Here is a 20,817-nt window from a genome sequence, read left to right as displayed (position 1 = left end):
TGATATCTGAATCTTCGCCGCTTTGCAATGTAAAAAAGAGAAAGAAAAGATACAATTTTTCACGTTAAAAACTACTTTTTAAGATACGGCTCGTAATATTTTTTTAATAAAACTTAAGAGTCTTGTCTTAAAAGATAGTTTCCTCGGTGTTAATACACATTACAAGCGCAAAAAATGGCAAAAATGCGCCCCGTGACGTGCTTATTCCCTACTTTCGGCTGCTGAAAACCTTGACCTTCTTGAAATGGGGAAAAAGAGTTGACGAAAAATTTTGTGCGATTTCGCATTCAAACTACTCTAACCTGACAACTTTTCCGCAACTTGCTCAAATGAAGTTCGAAAAAAAAAAAAAGAAAGAAAAAAAATCGACCCGTTCTAATCAATAATAATACAGGTTTCTTACAAGGAAATAGTCATAAATTAAATTACTCGCGGTGGCAACTGACTAAGAAGCTTTGAAAACTAGGTAATTCTGGAAGTAAAGATTAGGATTAGGATTTAGATTTCTGGACTTTCGGCATCTATGGCCATTTAGGCCGTCACGTTTGAGGGAAGACCCGGGAAAGGGAAGGAAGGAAACGGCCTGGGACCTATAAGTGAGGTACCACTCCGGCTTTTTTGTCTGACGTTGTTCTTTTTCTCGGCTAACTCTTATCAAGGTCCCTCTCTTATGAGTGCAACATTTCGACTCTTCTCATAAAAGCGCAACTTTAGTAGGATGAAGAAGCATTGTTTATTATTTATTTATTTATTTATTTATTTACTGGTGTACAATATATACCTGGGTCAATCAACGTCAAATGAACTTTTTTTTTTTTTTTTTTGTCAATTTTGACCCTGACAATTTTTTTCTGATATTTACATATTTGGTTGTCATGAAATACTACTTGAGGAACGAAAAACCTAAAAATTTGAGATTTTTGTATGTTGTAGTCTCCCAGTTTCTCCTCTGAAACATGGAGGACAAGGAGGGAGAAAGTGCAATTTTTTACACACATGTAATCACTAAATCATTTACAAATCAAGCTAGAAATTATGTAGAAGGGTGAGATAAGCACCAAATTGTAGCTTTTGTTATCAGTTTTAATTTGATTTTAAAGGCACATTACTATTTTCTGAAAATTTTCATTTCAGGTTCATTCATTTTTTAAACTGAATTTTTCACAAACTGCATTTGAAAATTTGAAACAAATTACATACAAGCATACATTTTTCAGTATCATATTTCAGAAGTTTTGTTATGGGACCACAATGGGATTATATTTTTCATTTATGAAAAAAACTATATACACTAAATAAGACCATATACCGGGAATATTGAACTTAATTCTAAAATTTCACCACACTCTACAAGGAAAAAATTTAACTTTCTCTTTTCCATGGCAGCAACTTTAATTTACTGCACGATAATTTTCAAGAGCTATAAATGCCACATCCATCTCTGTCTTTGAGAGATAGTAACCACCACCCAGTGATACATCTGGGTTGCATGAGGGCGAAGATCTGAAAGACAGCACTTTGTACCCTATATTACGTCAAAATCGAGTAATTTTTACAAAAGCTGCGTGAAAATTATTTGGTTATGTTTGAACTGGAAACTCTATATATATATATATATATATATATATATATATATATATATATATATATATATATATATATATATATATATAAAAAACATTATGCAGATCTATGCGTAGACGGGAGGACAAAACTACGACGGATCTAGTAGAACACAAGAAATACATAAATAGAAATACAAAGTGGAATCTGGATTCAGTTGGCTAAGGACAGAAGTCGATTGAGAGTTTTTTTATGAATGAGACACTGAATATTCGGGTTTCAGACGCCATAGAGCGAATGAGTCAGTTATGTGTATGTGGGAACTCCGAAATTGGGATAACATTACGTTTGACCACTTATTAACGACCGACTTAAACACATCAAATAACGATGATGACTGGAAACTCTTGAAGGCAATATCCATAAAAACTGAATACTTTTTCTGCGAAAGATATCGTAAAAATTTGTTCTGTTATCACATTACACACATACATTAACTTCCAATTTAAGATTGATTTTGTACTTCTTTCATCCCTTTATCCTTGACAGATTTTTCATTTCATCAATTCTTCAATAATTCACTTGGTTTTATCATCCGATCCTTTTAAGCTTTCAGTGATAAACATGGGACGTTACAAATTCATTTAACTTAATTTATAAAATCTTACCGTAATCTTTGAAGGCATTTTTCATCGTGTACTTAAGAATATTACATTATATGTCACTGGAATAATTACAGCAACTGAGAGTACCATTCTCTTTTTCATGAGACATTATTAACTGTATATTTATATATTAACTCTTTTTTCAAGTCCTATGCTTTATGATTTAAAGCAACATGAATTATAAATTAAGACATGTGCATTTGTTTTGCTGTTCGAGTTAACGTTTTGTCGGACAAGTGATTGACATTTCGAGATTTCGCACTAGGCTATTTTTACTAGTACTCAACAAGTTGTAATTTATGAATTTCCATCAGCACTGAGCTCAATAAGATTCTGCAAATTACAAATATTATTATAAATAATACTAGCTTGCAGTATTGTTTGAGTATTCGGACCCAAAAACTTTTATATCGTTTACCTAACATTGTTAGGGTCATTAAGTTTAGAAGACTCAGACAGGCAGGCCATGTAGCCAGAATGGAAGAAAGTAGGAACACCTTCAAAATTTTCACTGGAAATCCAATCAGAAAAAGATCACTTGGAAGACCTAGGCGCAGATGGGAGAACACTATTACGATGGATCCCGTAGAAATATGAATATATAGTAGAAACTGGATCAGATGTTAAGGATAAAAGTCAATGGACAGACAGTCTTTGTGAAAGCGACATTGAACCTCCGGGTTCCATAGGACACAGAGTTTTAATTAGCTTGTAGTTATTTACGCAACAGACTCCTGAAATGTGGTGTATACCAAATTTCATGCCTGCGCAACAAAGTCATGAAACATACAGCAAAAGACAGGTCCACTTTCTTACGTAGAAATGGTAAGCCACTGATAGGATACATTTTCCTAAAGCTGGATTAATTAGTTGGTTATTATAGACTCCCTTTGATGCATCAAGATTAAATGGTAGTGCTTAAAGTGGAATTTAAACTATTACTCGGACCTGTATCCGAGGCAAGTACCAACACTGGAAATCGAACTCTGCGGAGACCACACGCCAGAAAGCACGTGACAACGAAAGTTAAAAGCCGCTGCATTGACAGAAGGGATACTGTAGAATAGTTACCATCGTAATGTGAGTTCAACCCCATGGTTATAAGGGGAATTCTGAAATGTATTGTGAAAATCAGGAATCTGGATCATGAAATGAAATCTTTAAGTTTTACGTCCCACGCTTATGCCGGTTAGGCTAAAGGAGACGGTGATGATGAGAGATGAGTGAAATGGTGGAATGAAGAAAGTGTGAGGAAACGGGAGAACCCCGAGAAAACCCACGAGCACGGTGTTTGTCCACCACAAAGTCCACACGGCGCAAGCTGGGATCGAACCAGGGACCCCAAGCACCGGAGGTGAACGCTCTACCACTGAGCCACCGCGCCCCCCAGGAATCTGGAGTTGATTTTAGTTTAGCGTCTCTTTCAGCAGCGAGGCTATATGAGACGTGGACCTACTGATTAACGTGGAATCCGAACCACATGAGCTCCAGCCGGGAATCGAACCCGGGTCTCCCACGCCAAAGGCGCGTATGCTAACCGCTTAGCCACGGAGGAATCTGGATCATGTCTGGAAGATAATTACCATTGCAATGGCTGCTCTTGATCCTCATTAGTTGAAGAGAATTTTAAGAATTATGAGAAAATACGCCAAGAATGATGGCAGATAAGTGAAGTATGTTTTGCACTAAGGAAATGTGCGTTCTGCCCTACCAGAGTTTACAGCCATTTGTAGTTTTATGCGAACGTCTTCGTCAAATAGCTTTTCCACGTAAGTGATTTACTGAAGCAGGATCTCTTTAGTACATACGCGCAGGAGACCCGGATTTTATTCCTACCTAGAGCTCATTTGGTCCGGATTCCACGTTAAGCTGTAAGTCTGTGTCTCACACATCCTCGGTGCTGGAAAGAAATATTAAACTCCAAAACAATCAACCACTTATGAAAAAGGAATGGTTGCTTGAAGTAAAGTATTAAAAAGTAGTCACACACAGTCTTGCATATCAGATTATACATAAACTTATCTTTTCAAGAAAGTACACAAATGAATTTCACGTACCTGTGCGCATTATATGTAGTTTAATCATACTATTTTAATGTCTTGTGTAGCAATGGTATCTTTTTCAGGGAGGACTTAAGACTTAATTTCTGAATATGAATCGAATTGATATTTACATGTTTGTTTTCTCTACCCATATATTCCACTACAACAGCACTCAAGTCACCGCAAGAAAATCCCAAGAACTTCAACACCCCACTTCAAAAAAAAGGGTATATATATATATATACTATGTGATCAAAAGTATCCGGACACCTCCCAAAACATACGTTTTTCATATAAGGTGCATTGTGCTGCCAGGTACTCATCAGCGACCACAGTAATCATTAGACATCGTGAGAAAACAGAATCGGGCGCTCCGCGGAACTCACGGACTTCGAGCGTGGTCAGGTGATTGGGTGTCACTTGTGTCAGAAGTCTGTACGCGAGATTTCCACACTCCTAAACATCCCTAGGTCCACTGTGTCTGATGTGATAGTGAAGTGAAAACATGAAGGGATACGTACAGCACAAAAGCGTACAGGCCGACCTAGTCTGTTGACTGACAGAGACCGTCGACAGTTCAAGAGGGTCGTAAAGTGTAATAGGCAGACATCTATCCAGACCATCACACAGGAATTCCAAACTGCATCAGGATCCACTCCAAGTACTATGACAGTTAGGCGTGAGGTGAGAAAATTTGGATTTCATGGTCGAGCGGCTGCTCATAAGCCACACATCACGCAGGTAAACGCCAAACGACGCCTCGGTTGGTGTAAGGAGCGTAAACATTGGACGATTGAACAGTGGAAAAACGTTATGTGGGGTGACGAATCACGGTACACAATGTGGCGATCCGATGGCATGGTGTGGGTATGGCGAATGCCCGGTGAACGTCATCTGTCAGCGTGTGTAGTGCCAACAGTAAAATTCGGAGGTGGTAGTGTTATGATGTGGTTGTGTTTTTCTTGAGACCGGCTTGCACCCCTTGTTGTTTTGCGTGGCACTCTCACAGCGCAGGCCTGCCTTCATTGATGCTTTAAGCACCTTCTTGCTTCCCACTGTTGAAGAGCAATTCGCGGATGACGATTGCATCTTTCAATACGATCGAGCACCTGTTCATACTGCATGGCGTGTGGCGGAGTGGTTAAACGACCATAACATCCCTGTAATGGACTGGCTTGCACAGAGTCCTGACTTGAATCCTATAGAACACCTTTGGGATGTTTTGGAACGCCGACTTCGTGCCAGGCCTCACCGACCTACATCGATACCTCTTCTAAGTTCAGTACTCCGTGAAGAATGGGCTACCATTCCCCAAGAAACCTTCCAGCACCTGATTGAAAGTATGCCTGCGAGAGTGGAAGCTGTCATCAAGGCTAAGTGTGGGCCAACATTATATTGAATTCCAGCAGTACAGATGGAGGGCGCCACGAACTTGTAAGTCATTTTCAGCCAGGTGTCCGGATACTTTTGATCACATAGTATTATATATATATATATATATATATATATATATATATATATATATATATATATAGGATTGTCTAATTAGGAAAAATTACTGTTTTTATTTTATTTCATTTTTTTTTTCTCCAAGATATATGCACACCAAAGCTGCATACGAGAATCCTCCATCGCAAGATTTTTCTATGGAGGTTTGATTGTATATACGCTGCAGCAAAATGAAAATTTTCCTGATTAGCCTATAAAAATACTTTTTTCAAAGTGGAGTGTTTAAGTTTTCGGAATTTCCTTGCAGTGATTGAGTTGTTTTAGTGGAATACATGGATAGAAATCAGGAAATAAGAAACTTGTAAATATCAACCCGATTCATATTCAAATATGAAGTTCTTCCTGAAGAAGATACCAATACTACACATAGTACTGAAATAATAGGATTAAAAATACAAATAATACGCACAGGTATGTGAAACTTAACGTTATTATTTAAAAGGTGCATAAAATGAAAACTTTAACATACATTCTTTTTAGCTGGCAACTTCGTAATATTGAGTAAAATGATGTAGATATTAATGAAAGATAATAGAAAAATTGAACAAAACGGCCTTGAGTGTTCAAAGGGGTTAAGATATTTACAACATAATACGCGAAAAGATGTAGGATGTGTATATATAAGGTAATAAAAAATCAAAGAGAGGAAAGGTAAGAGACTGAACCTAGAATAAAACCCTTATCTCTGGCTTACCGTGGCGGTGAACTAACTACTACGCTACCCAATTCGCTTCCTGAACAGCTACACACATCTCACTTTCAAGGTAGATGTTCATATTTTCAAGCCACATGAGATGGATATATGGCTGTTCAGGGAGCAACATGGTTAACGTAATGGTTAGCCTACCGCATAGTTAGGTCGTGGGTTCAATTCACAAAAGTTCCCTACTTTTCACTGAATTTTCATTGAATCTGCACCTATAGGACATATAGTGTAAGGAAAACGTTGATTCCTCTCATTTTCTCATATACAGTGAGTTAAATTAATAAAATAGAAGTGTTATGAAAACTATGTCACGTATGTAGTATTTGTAGTAATTTCTTTAGACCTGGCATACTTCCTAGGAGAAATCAGCATTGAATGAGTAGGACAGTTGTCTGAGGAATATTGGTATCATCCTGGCATCTTTTGTTAGTACTTTGTTGTTTAAACTGACTCAGATAAGATGAGGAAAGAACTGGCCACCTCTGTAAATTATTATACTTATTGATTTACTATTTGGAGTCAGAATAAGAGTTTCAATTTGGATTTGTAAAGTTTAAATTCTAATGAATTATCGAAGTTAAACTTTTGACATTTTCTTAAATGAGTTTCAATAAATTTTAGACAGCAATGCTATTCTCAATCAAATTCGTATACTTCAAATACTTCTATCAGTTTTCTATTTTTCTTGAGTACTCGATTCTCAAAGTTAAAAAAAAAAAAAGAAAATAAAAAAACAGACAAGTTATTCTAAAATGTAGTACCAGATTAAAATATACTAATATAGTATTGAAATTAATATTTAATTATCACATCCCCTACCTTTGTTAGTAGGCTCCTCCACTGCAGCCGCACCACAAGGAGGGATGTTGAGATTCAACGTTTCTGGGCGAGCAGAAGCACAATCGGACTCTGCATTACCGCTCACTTGATTGAAACCTCCCACGCTTCCGGCTGCTCCAGCAGGAAAGTGGCTGTTTGGCAATGGAGGAACTGGAGGAGGACCAATATCCGGAGGAACTTTCCCGGGAAGGTCATTGTAGTACTCAGGATCATCTCCCCAAGCTACTCCTTCACCATTGCATGCGCCTGTCTCCATTCTAGAAAATTGCGAATTGTAAATTATCTTATGAAAACAATGCAAGACCATCTTAATTTAAATTTTAGGAAGAGCGACACTTGCAAATCCATACTTTCAAAATCGTGAATAACGTAGATAGTTCTAGAATTCCTAAAGGAATATGAGTAGATAGATAACACTTCTCCTTTTGTAGACTGGAATTTATGTTAATTGAAGTAGCTCCCCAGCAACGAAAACACACATCAAAGACTAGTGCGCTTTTCGTCAATATTAGTTTACTTGGTAAGAAAATACTGCCTATAAAAAATGTATAACACTACTATGATCAAAATCCATACGCAGAAACAAGATTACAATAATAAAAAGTGAAAATAAACCGCTTTCTTTCAAGAGACATGCAAAAGTAATCAGATACTGTTTGTGCCTCGTTGGATCGTAGATCTAAGAGGAGTACTATCTTCCTTCATTTGTTGTGTGTGTGAAGAACTGTGACATTCATATGCGGGTGTTAATTTCGAACAAAGAAATTTTAGTATATTCAGTTTTACGAGAAACCGGATCTCATCATTTTCCCAGTGGACTCGAGAGCAAAGGAAATTGTGATTTTTGGGCACCTGATGTTGCTCATCGAATCATCAGCTCTCTTTTTGCACTCTTTGTTTGACTTAAAATAACTTACTTTTGGGGATGATGCTGTACTTTGTCCGTGCAGTTCGCCAGAATGCTTAGTACCGTAAGCATGTAAATTCGTCGTTATTTGTTGGAACCGATATAATTCAGTCTTCTCATCTTTTCGAACAGTGTTTGCTTTGCCTACGTTCTATCTAGAAAGTGAAATAACTCATTTAATATATTCTTTTTTTTTTCTTTTTTCTATTGAAATCTATATTTCGCGTCCTTAGTGCGCAAAGGTTCTAAGTCCAACTTTTTTCGAAATTGAGTTTTTATACGTATAGATGGCGCAGGATGGGCTTTCACATGGCGATAAGAAAGCCTAAGAAATTGTAACTGTTTACAAGAACACTGAATGATACATTGTCCTATACTCTCTGAAAGATTTTTTTTAGAGCACAACGATTGTATGTCCGGACACAGAACTTTAGGTCCCTTATATTCTTGCAAATATGGGGCATAGAACCTTATGCTCCAGACTTCAGTAAATTGTGTCTTGTTGTATTATCCGAACTAGCACATTAAATAGTACTAAACAGCTTTACGAAGAAACCATGATTCCAAAAATTTGTTTCCGCTTTCGAAAGAGACATAATTTTGTTCTTTATGATACATTGAAGGAGGAAGCACTAAAGAATATTTCAATATAACATTATTCAGGAAAGAAAATATAATCTCCTGTGCCTTCTAACAATAATCCTGTATAAAAACCCCAACACTGTAATATTAATTGTACTTCGAAAGATGTCTCGCACCGAGCGTCTGACAGTGAAATAGTATGCGAACTTGCGGGTGGACTCTCAATACTTCAAGATGATTCTGACAATGATCCTACTTACGCCCAACCATAGGATAAGAAGGAGAGCAATACTCAAGTGTACGATGCTGGTAGTTTATCTGTAGTGTCATCAGCTGAATTACAGAATGAAGTTGAGAAGGAGGAGGTATTCAGCATAGTGAAAGGTAGAAGGAGGAAAGCTTGTTCTGATTCATGGTAAAAAAAAAAATAAATAAATAAATAAATAAAATAAAATAAAATAAAATAAAATAAAAACAGGTAAAGAGCACGTTAATACACTTTGGAAAAATATTCCTAAAATAGTGCCAAAAGAAGTTGACTGTGAGAAGTGTCGATTCAAATGTTCGTCGAAAATAAATGAACAAGACCCTCACATAATATGCGAGCAATTTTGTTTGCTAGGAGATTACAATAAGCAAAAAGATTTTATCTGTAAGTGGGCGTCAAGATTCACACCGTAGGAAAACGTCTGCACACTCATGGGAGAGACAAGGTGCAAACATTTCAGTACATTTTGTTTAAAGATGGAAACAGAGAATTTGTTAAAAAAAAATTAAGCAATTTATTTAAAATAGTAACTAATACTATTTACATTTATACGCATATTATAACCCTCTTTTAAAATTACTTTGATTTTCGTTTAATACATGATAGTTTCACAGTTTGTGATTGTTTGAAAGCATTTTCTTTCTTACCACATTATAATCGTTATAAATAGAACAGGCAACATTATACAAATATAACAGTGTTATTTACTGCTGTTTTTAACTTTTCATGTAGTATCTTATGTATAACTATTAATATAATCACAGAAAATTATAACTTAGAATTTATTTCAACTAATGCCACAATTTGTAATTTTCATACAGAGTTGAACTTTTATTTTTGCTCTCCTGCAAAATTTCTAAAATTGGACATGGAGCCTTGCGCTCTAAGGACGCGATTTGAATCTTGAGGTGCTAATATATTTAGAAGTGCAATTGAAGTAAATTATAAAGTGAGAAACATATAAAGCAATTGATGTGTTCCTAGAGCTTCTTCGTGGCTAAGCGGTTAGCATACACACCTTTGACGTGGGAGACCCGGGTTCGATTCCTGGCAGGAGCTCATGTGGTTCGGGTTCCACATTAATCAGTAGGTACATGTCTCATATAGCCTTGCTGCTGAACGGGACGTTAAATGCAAAATCAATTCAACTGATGTGTCGCTAACTAATACAAGAGAAAAAACTTAATGAGTGATGAAAAAGTTTAAAATATTCACATTTCTTACTGACATACATCTGACTGGTTTAACCCATTCATAATTAAAGTTCGAGTTTGCTTGATTCACCATTCGTCTATTTCTCATTTGGTCTTTTAAATGTTAGTGGAAAGAAGAAATCAATGACTGAACTCTCAATAATGGCACAATGAGTAACAACTGTTATTAAATTCTTTCTTTTCTCACTTGGATTGTTTTCCCAGAAATGCGCAAGTAAGTTATAACTTAATATGTAAAGAGGGCAACAGTGTATTCGTACAATCGGTAACGAAGATCAGTGAAATCTTGAGTAATCATATGAAAAAGCAAAAATCATGAATACCAGGCCGCAATAATACATTTTAAGAAAAGCAAAAGTTCAATAAGTACTTTCATTAATAACCCGGCAGAAAAGAGTTAAACTGATTGTTGATTTATATTTTGCTTTTGTAATTTTCACTGCAGTCAATTTGTAATTCCTTTATTTAAGGAGCGTTTTTTTACATGAAGTTCTCTTTTAAACTTAAATAATGTGGTATGTGTCATTCGCTAATAACAGTCGGGATAGTTTTATTGTACTATATTCAAGGTCTTGTGGTAAAATATCTATTTGTTACATATTATCCTTGGGGCGTTATAATCACGATGTGTGTTAAGCATACAACAAGACTTCCCAGCTTTTATTTTATGTTTAGTATCCCCGGGGATGCTTTGTGATTACGCGCGAGCTGAAAAACACTAGATGGTCTTTTCACTCGTACAAGTGATTTTATTTTCGTCATTAGTTTGGTCTGTTACGGCGATTATAAAAGGCCCTTAATCATCAGTAGCAATGCACAAGTGTAAACCTGAATTTATTATCCATTGTATAAAATTTGAAATATAACTTGTTTGTATTGCAATATCTTGTTTTGTTGGGGAGTGCGCATTTCCACAAATGTGTACAGTACATAAAAAATGTATTGAAACAGCTACCATCTCCAAGAAAAACACTTTAGTTTCACATCTAGAACTTGAATTTCATTTGACTTGACTATCATTTAACACTCCTATTCTCAACTAAGTCTACATGACATGTAAACTTAATTCAACTAAATATACGACCGTGTTCTGTTACCGGGAATTACAATTAAAACAACAATGTCTATTTGTTATACATAATTTACGTAATGGAAACCAGTGTAGTGATTCCAACATGTTCAGAATGTGGCAAAGATTTTCCCACAAGGAAAGGATTAAACATACACAAAACAAGGAAACACGCCACACAGGAAACACATGTTCAATTAAATTCCCAAAATTTTGTAACAGAGCTTACAACATTGAAATCCAACATATGGATAATAAGAAAAATCCCGAAAGGAGCAAGAAATGGAGTAGCAAACAAACTTGCACATATAATAGATGAATGTCTTCTTAATAATGATTTCTCTTCCTAGAAAAAATTATTCCTTTTCTCTTTTCAGAACTTACGACTTCCCAGGAATCGCAGTTCGGAGTCAGTTACCAACATCATCAAGCACAATTTAAAAGAGAGCTCCTTCACGAATTGTCCTCAAGTTACTGGCAAGAAACGCAAACCGGATTTAACAAACAGGATAATATCAAAAATTTCTGATTTTGATACAAGAGGAGCATTGAGGTTACTAGCATCAGATGACAGTTTAGCTCCTTCTAATGAAGAAACATATCACATACTCTCAACTAAGCATCCAACTCCTTCCAGGGTCCTTGAGATGCCAAATCCTCCAGAAGAACTGGACCCTTGCATCAGAGCAATGGAAGATACGGTTCTAAAAGCAATTCATAACTTTCCCAGTGGTTCTGCTTCAGGAATAGATGGACTGTCACCTCAACACTTAAAAGATCTAACATCGAAATCGGCAGATGATTCAGCGGGGATCTTACTCACTTCAATAACGAAATTGGTAAACCTGATTTTAAATGGAAAAGTAAATCACGATATATGTAAATACCTCTTTGGTGCTAACCTATGTGCCCTGCGGAAAAAAGATGGTGGTGTAAGGCCGATTTGTGTTCAGAAGATTGGCTTCCAAATTAGCTGTATCATCAGTCTATAATCAGTGCACAAATCATTTGCAACCACATCAGCTCGGTTTTGCGACGAAGAAAGGGACTGAAACAATCATACATGCTACCCGTGCTTTCATTAAATCACACCAAAACTCTAACAATATAATCCTCAAAATAGATTATAAAAACGCATTTAACACTGTGGAAAGAGATTCTATGTTAAAAGAAGTGCAACGAGTTATACCCCAGCTATATCCCTATTTTTGGCAAAGTTATGCTAATCCGTCCATGCTATTTTTCGGAGACAGAACAATTTCATCACAGGTCGGATGTCAACAGGGTGATCCTGTAGGACCGATGCTATTTAGTTTAACAATTCACCCAATAATTAGTACGTTACGTTCAGAACTAAATGTGTTTTATCTTGATGATGGTACTTTAGGTGGATCACCACAGACAGTCATACACGACTTAAATGTTTTACTCGTGGAATCAAGTAAGATAGGACTACAAATAAATCCATTAAAATGTGAGCTATTTTTTACGTCGGGAACACCAGACCCCATCATTGAAGCTCAATTTTAAGCTGTGCTACCTGGAATACGAACAATACCAACTCATGAGATATCATTATTGGGAGCACCACTACACGAAGATGGATATGATAATTGTTTGGAGGATCATCTAAATAGTTTTAAAACAATAACCGAGAGGTTGAAAAAAGTACCAGCACATATAGCCTTTTTCCTTTTAAAAAATTGTTTAGGTATTCCTAAATTGACTTATTTTTTACGTACAGTTTCAACATGGTTCAGGCCAACTAAAATTTTTCAACTAGATGACATTTTGAAAAAGTGTCTGCAATCAATACTCAATTATAAGTTAAATGAAACTCAATGGGCACAAGCTAGCTTACCCATTCGTTTAGGAGGTTTAGGGGTACGGAAAGTTTCAGATTTGAGTCTCCCTGCATTCTTGTCTTCTTCTTATGGGGTGTTGTCGCTCGACTCCAAAGTTCTTAAAATTTCAGTTGACGAGTGAAGATTCCTCATCTGACAGAGGCATTAGAAATATGGAGAGGCATTTACAACACAATTCCTGTTGTAAAGGAGTCGCAAAGAAAATGGGATGAAATTGTAATCAACGAGATAGCTGAAAACGAGGTAGTTTCGCAAAATGACATTGATTCAGCTCGCCTCAAAGCACTACGTCAAAAAGAGTCTGGAGCATGGTTGCAAGCCACACCCTCTAAAAACATCGGAACATTTTTAGAAACAAATATTTTTCAAATATGTGTAGCTTTACGCCTAGGACTTAGTATTTGCTATGAATTCACATGTGCGTGTCAAAGTCAGATGGATGAGAAAGCTTACACGCATTAAGTTGCATCAAAAGTGGAGGGAGAATTTCACGTCACAGTGAATTAAATCAAATAATAAAACGAACCCTCACCAGTATATACTGTCCTAACATTTTAGAGCCACCAGGAATGTATCGGAATGATAATAAGCGGCCAGATGGAATTACTTTGACACCTTGGAAAAGGTGCCAGTGTCTAGTATGGGATGTAACATGTGTAGATACTTTTGCCCCATCTTACTTAACGTCAACTAGTGAAGAAGCGGGAAGTGCAGCAGACACAGCGTGTACGCGGAAACATTCTAAATATTCAAAACTTAAAGAAGATCACATTTTTATTGCGTTTGCCACGGAAACAATGGGCGTTTTTAGCAAAGAAGCCAGAATGTTTTCAAAGGAATTAGGATCAAAATTAATTAACAAATCAGGAGATCCTAGAAGTGGTTACTTTTTGACACAAAGGATAAGCCTAGCCATACAAAGAGGCAATGCCATTACCATATTAAACTCCTTCCCATCTTCACCCAAGCTGGATGAAATTTTTTTATCTAAAATAAATATAAACATTTTCTGAATGTTAATAATTGCTACTTCAAAGACATATACAGTATAAAATGATATTTTTGTTTATTATTGTGATTGGGATTATGGCAAAATCTAAATATAGAGGACTGAAAAACTTATTAATCATTATGTGTTATCCTTCGTTTCTACAATTGTCGGTTTATATAGTACCAAAATTATGTTTAATTTTTACTGTTTGCTGTTTTAAATATGTTAATTTTGATGTTTCTCTAAATGTATTAGTACTTAGCAAATGATATTTACAAAATTATAACATTGGTTACCGAGAATTATTTTCGAGTCTTCGACATCGAAGACGACACCAATTATGCATCTCCTTTTAAGTTGAAAGTAAAAGTGGTATTTACAGACAGGTACACACTGTAATATGTGTCGTATTTGGAAGTATGTTGTCGGAATGAAGTTCATAAAATGTACGCATTTTAATTTTTGTACTTTTTTTTTATCAATTTCCAGGAAACAAATTATCTTTCATGTGGCAGAATGAATAATAAGATAACAATATTCTATGTGCGTGAACTAGATTCAGATTACACTTACTTGTCCGAGATGTACAAAATTTTTGGTGTCCTCTTGAGGTATTCCTTGAATCGTAATTCAAAGGCTTGTCCGACAGTGGTAATAACGTCTTGAGCTAATCCACCACCACATTCTAAAACGAAGCAAGCTCGTCCATACACACTATCTTTGGCAACATATGCTATAAAGTCCAATGTGTCCTACAAGGAAATACAACAATACATAACAACAATACAATACAACAATACAAGGAAATATAACAATACATAATTAATGACACTCTTCTAATTTCAGATTAATAAATATTTTTATAGATTTTTGATCAGAAAACGGAAGTTGACAACAACAACAATTTGGTACAATTATTCCTGTCTAAATCCTAGAAAAATATACAAAATTAAAAACCGGAAATCATTCTTGAAGAAACATTTGACAATGCATGTAAAGTCGACCAACATACTATTAACTTTGTAAACTATGTCAACTCCTACCCGTTAGAAGCTGTTTTCTATACAATTTTCTTTGACCGAAAATGGAATTCCAGCAGTAAACAGCAATTAAACTTGGTGAATGAAAATAAATAGTCCATATTTACTACCTAGACACAAATAAAAAGTTTGCAAAGCACATAATCAAGAAATATCATGTTAAAGTCAAATGACGTCTATAAAAGTAAATATTGTAATTATCTCCACGTAGAATGCTGACATGTACACAAGCATTCAAGCGGTCTAGATGTCAAATAATATCTTGTGGGATAACGTTCCACGACTGGTATATCTGGATGGTTTATAAGTTAATTGCTGTTAATAAGTCTGCTGACTGCAGATACGAGCTAAAAATTTGGCAATCATGCCAGGATATACTTGTTCAAACTATATTCTGTCGGAGATAGAATTCTGGATTCTATTTGCGAACGGAGAGGTGCGTTATCTTATTAAAACAGTATTTCCTGAATACCATTTATGAATGGCAACACAACGAGTTTGATGATCATCCTGATGTAAATATTCGCCGTTATGATGTTCAGGATAACAATGAAGGGAGAAAAGTTTCCCCTATTACAGGAAATCCCTTACCACATCATTAACATGGGGCAGGACAATTATGTAGACGACGGATACAGCTCTGCAACTGTTTGATATTGCTGCTGCCTTACCAGTGATCCTTCACTGGGATGCACACACAAACGGTTTATGCTTCATTCTAGGCTACAATGAGCTCTAGCATTACATCATTGAAAACATGTCTGAATGTGCTGAAGAGTGAGCGAGAAAAGCCTTACAGATCGAGTGAAATTGAGATGACTCTTCTGTATTAAGATTTATCTAAATTCGTATTGCAGCGCTGCATCAGACCGCAGCTTGAATAAATGTTTCATATGCCCTTCTATAAATACTTCCATTTACTCTCTTTTTTATGTAGACCGAGTTCGCCTAGATCTTGATCCTTTGGCAGAAACGCCTCCATGAAACACTGCTGTCAATTTATTGCTGACACGTCAGAATGTTTTCTTATCGCAGTCTTACACCATCAAAATCCACCTTTCTAAGGCAATACCATACGACCTCGTTCAAATTTGGTTAAATTTCTATACCCAAGTCGCTGTCGCCTTTGAGACATTTTGTATTTTTATCACACACTACCACGATCCCTAGCACTGACCATATGTAAACAATTCTGTACGTATCTACAGGAAACTTATTTTGCGTATTAGAACACGTCTCTATATATTATGATCGACTTCAAAAGTATATTGTTGAAAGAATCAAGTTTAAACGTTAAGTTACATTTCACTTTCTTCTACTCTCTTACTACGGGAGAATTCTACGTAATGTTTCACATCGCGCAGTGTTACTAGAAATTTCGTTACATTAAAAAAAAAAAAAAAAAAAAAAAAAAAACTGAACGAAAACATTACAGAAATAACCATTCTAAATCTTTCATCAGCATTCTACATCTCAATAATCCGTATTTTACAGTACTTACCGGATCACCTCCAGAAGCAAAGGATATATTTGGCATTTCATGATCGGCAATAACTTCTCCAGACTCCAAAACAGTTAATTTTAGACAAGTACTCGTTATTGTTAAATTTACGTTAGCTCCCGCATGGACCATGACAGGATACTCTCCTATAATGCGTTGAATCTTCCTATCGACCTGTAATTAAAATAAACGAGGTAATGTCTGGATTAATAATCAAAAACAATATAACAACGCACTACACATTTTTTCGTTTCCACTGAATCTTGATTCATAAAATAAAGGCATATAATGTAACTTGCTTATCTCGTTCTCATATTCTCTACTTCTATTAATACAAGTCTGACTAGTTACAATCTTCATGAGCATTAAAAATGTAATTAAAACACTTCGGTACCAATGTAACGCGAATTAATGCAAATTGCTTCATTTTTCGAACATTTCCTTTAGATAGAACTGCCTTCTACAAAATTCTCGAAAGTTTAAAAGCTTCAAACATGGATTGCTGTTTTGAATCATATCTTTAAAAATACGTAAATAAATAAATAATATATATAATACATAAATAAATAAATAAATAAATTTTTACATAAACATTTATTAATGAACATACATAAAAGCATAATTTAAAATATAAATGAATACGAGTGAAAACCAACTATTACTGTAATAATCCTTAATGTTATTAAAAATACACATCTTCAGTATTTAACATACGTATGCAAAGGATAAAGAAATACGTAGTTAGTACATCAAAATCAGCGTTATCGCAAATGAACAAAAACACACTGAAGGAACTGAATACAAGTACTTAGCTTTCGAGATTGAAGTGTCATCGAAGTGCTGAAAAGTATAGAAAGAAAGATAACAAGAAAGAAACGAGACTAATCCGATAGTCTATCACTGAATGCTGTGGTTGAATCTAGTGTAAAAACGTATGACCTGGGATTAAACTTTGTTGTCATTGGCGGTCGTGTGTGGATAGATGGGAGGCCTGACCAAATGTTATCTTGACGCAAGAGGGTAGTTTAAATCATAATATCCCTATTCCAGTAATAAATCTTAATCATTAAATATTAGATGAATGCTGAATATATGGAATATACGAAAAGAAACAAACAGAAGTAACCAAACAAAACCATCTAAATTATTCATATAAATGTATGATTGTTTTAAATACTACAAAATGCGTGCTACATCTTTGAGGCCGATGGTTCTAACCGAGTGATTTGGTGGAGAGACCACGACTCCCTCTATAAAATTGGTGCGAGAGTTTAGACCCCTAGAACTCTCTTTGAATTTAATCCCTGCATATATCCCGATCAAAGTCTAAATAGGTTTCCAAGAGAGAGGAAAAAATACTTTAAAAAAAGGGAGGAATGGTCAACACGTCACATAGAGAAACCTGTACAAATAAAAATAGTTGTAATGTGATACAGATAAACGTGGAAATAGCGAGATATAAGGTGATTAAGTGGTCTGGTTGGATTAAGGGGTGAACTTAGTTTTCGTAATTCAGAAAGCGTGCTAAAAATAAGTTTTCAAGAACCCTGGCAAATATCACGGAAGCTGATCTGATGTTATTCAGGAATTCCTCTTTTCCTTAATATTTATTTCCTTCTACTTCTTCCTCTCTCTGTCTGATGAGATGAGATTTAATAAAATAAATTATTACTTCCGGTATTTCATCTACATCTTTTCATGACCGTTTATTTCCATTTAATAATATTTTCTAGAAAGTATCTGTCTGACTTTCTAAACTTTTGCTATCTGAGTTATAGCGTAGTAAAGAAATGAAATGAAATGAAATCTTTAAGTTTTACGTCCCACGTTTATGTCGGCTAGACTAAAGGAGATGGTGATGATGAGAAATGAATGAAGTGGTGGAATGAAGAAAGTAGGAGGAAACGGGAGAACCCCGACAAAACCCACGGACATGGTGTTTGTCCACCACAAAGTTCACTTGGCGCGAGCTGGGATCGAACCAGGGACCCCGTGCACCAGAAGTGAACGCTCCACCACTGAGCCACTGCGGCCCCAGTGCAGTGAAGACTTTCTAGGAAGTCGAAGGGAGTATCTTTAAACAAACCCAAGAATCAAGCTCATAATGACCTTATTGGTTTTCATATTATATCCTTTTGCTGTTATTCTTTCCGTAATCCTCCACTATCTTATCTAGTGATGTTTGAAATTAAAGAGATAATTGGTTGCTCCTACAGAGTGAGACAAACGTCCAGCACCTCCCTCTTATTTTTGACACGGATTGAGGAAGGGTGATAAAACTTTGGATGTGGGTAACTCGGGCGGAGGCGAGCCAGATGGCGCCATTTGGCATCGTGGCGGTCATCTTGAAATTCGCCATTTTGAATTCTGGTCCAATATTTCAAAAGAGGCCCCTACCCCAATTACCCATTCAAAAGTTTCGTCATTTTTCCTCAAGCTGTTTCAAAAATAAAAGGGGGTGTTGAACTTTTGCCTCATCCCGTATTTCAAATCATGCAAATTGTAGAAAATGGTATCAGGTAACAGTAACTGATTTTGGTGGGCTTGACAAATGTAAGTCCTCTCAGTCATATATGAATAACCCCAAAATATTTTGAAAAAGTAAGTACTCGAAGGGAAGGTACAAGGAGGGTAAGAGTCAGTCCCTTACGGGTATGCAACTGCGCATAAAAATGGTTTTCCTTAATATAAATAATAATAGCAGATAGAAAAGTGAAACAAGTTCTAATGGAAACGCACCAGCGTCGTGCACATCTTATAGAGAACTCCACTTTCTACATTAAAAGAAAAAGTCTCCCTCTAAGCTTTTAAAATAAAAGTAACCAACATTTTGACAATTTATCACGGCAAAATCCCAGTTTTATTTCTGTCCGAATTTTTAGAATATGTATTTCGAGTGATATTCTTTCAAAGCAAATTATAAAAATTGGTAGTATTTTGATTATTCTATTACTATAACACTTTGAAATACGGCATAACATTGAATTTTGTTTGGCCTGTGGTAGTATGAACACTGTGCAGACGTAAGAAATTTATGCAGTATAACGCAGGAAATTGAGAGTGCGTTTAATTTAAGTTCACTATATGACTAACATATTTTTGTCTATATTTATAAAGTTAGTAAGGAGGAAATTACTCTGAAGCTTACGTTTTTAACACTGAGAAAACTGTTTCTAATCTCCTTATTATTTCTGTTTTCTTTGCATACAGCAATGTAATCTGTTCGACATCTGACTTTGTAATGTTACGAACTCTATTAGGGTGGAAAAGCGGTGCTGATACAGATATTTGGCAAAAACACCACTGATAATTTACTTTATCTGGCCACCTGAATCCATTGCAGGGTCCGTGCGGATGCAGAAGACACTCCTAGTTTTGATAAGAAACATCTAGAACTTTCATCTCACCACTTCAAGTCATGAGTGGAGAACTTAAGTATCTCCCTCCTTTCAATATATACATGCAATAAAATCAGCAAATTCAAAGTCCGAAATATTTACGTGCAGTTATGTTCCTTGAATCCTCCCACCAGTACATACTGTCGTGATGATCTTTACATCGCGTCTCACTGTCTCCTTACTGCAAGCTTTGGTCGACTGCTGTCTACACGTGGTAAGACTGAATTCCAATCATGCGTCTAAAATGATTTCATTCCACTTTTTCTTTTAGTACATCATTTGAATGGTATCCGCAGCAAGGTGCACAAGTGAATATGAGGTTGCCTTTTGCTAACAACGTTTACAAATGAAACACAATCCTTAATAGGGTCAGTAGGATTTTGAAAGTTCCCTTTAGTTGCATAGTACTTGACTAGTCCCCTAAACCGTAATATGGATCTTAGCCATGACTTCTGGCAGTAAAAATCCATGTATAATGAGCATTCTTCCTAGTCCATATAATTGGTACCAGTTTTTGAAATGTGCAGCTCCATTGGAGATATATGTCACATGAGTAGATACAATATTAATATGAGAATCAATTTCATTTAAAACTTTACGAATGGCTAGTAATGTACAAACGGAGTCATGACAAAAATCCCTGCATATAAGAGCAAA

General features: G+C 35.8%; 1 protein-coding gene across 1 annotated transcript in view; it reads right to left on the bottom strand.

Moving 5' to 3' along the window:
• Positions 1-20,817, bottom strand: part of Shc (SHC-adaptor protein) — a 141,414-nt gene that overhangs the window by 54,572 nt on the left and 66,025 nt on the right. The window contains exons 5-7 of the mRNA XM_081747789.1: positions 16,763-16,936; positions 14,795-14,973; positions 7,305-7,582 (exon numbers count right to left, since the gene is read on the bottom strand). Of these exons, the coding sequence (XP_081603915.1) occupies positions 7,305-7,582; positions 14,795-14,973; positions 16,763-16,936 (631 nt within the window). The remainder of the gene's footprint in view (positions 1-7,304; positions 7,583-14,794; positions 14,974-16,762; positions 16,937-20,817) is intronic.

The sequence above is a fragment of the Thermobia domestica genome, chromosome 2 (genome assembly GCF_964235325.1).
Source record: "Thermobia domestica chromosome 2, izTheDome1.hap1.1, whole genome shotgun sequence".
Lineage (NCBI taxonomy): Eukaryota > Metazoa > Arthropoda > Insecta > Zygentoma > Lepismatidae > Thermobia > Thermobia domestica.
Note: the sequence above shows the minus strand (reverse complement) of the source record. Positions and strands in the feature narration are given on the sequence as shown.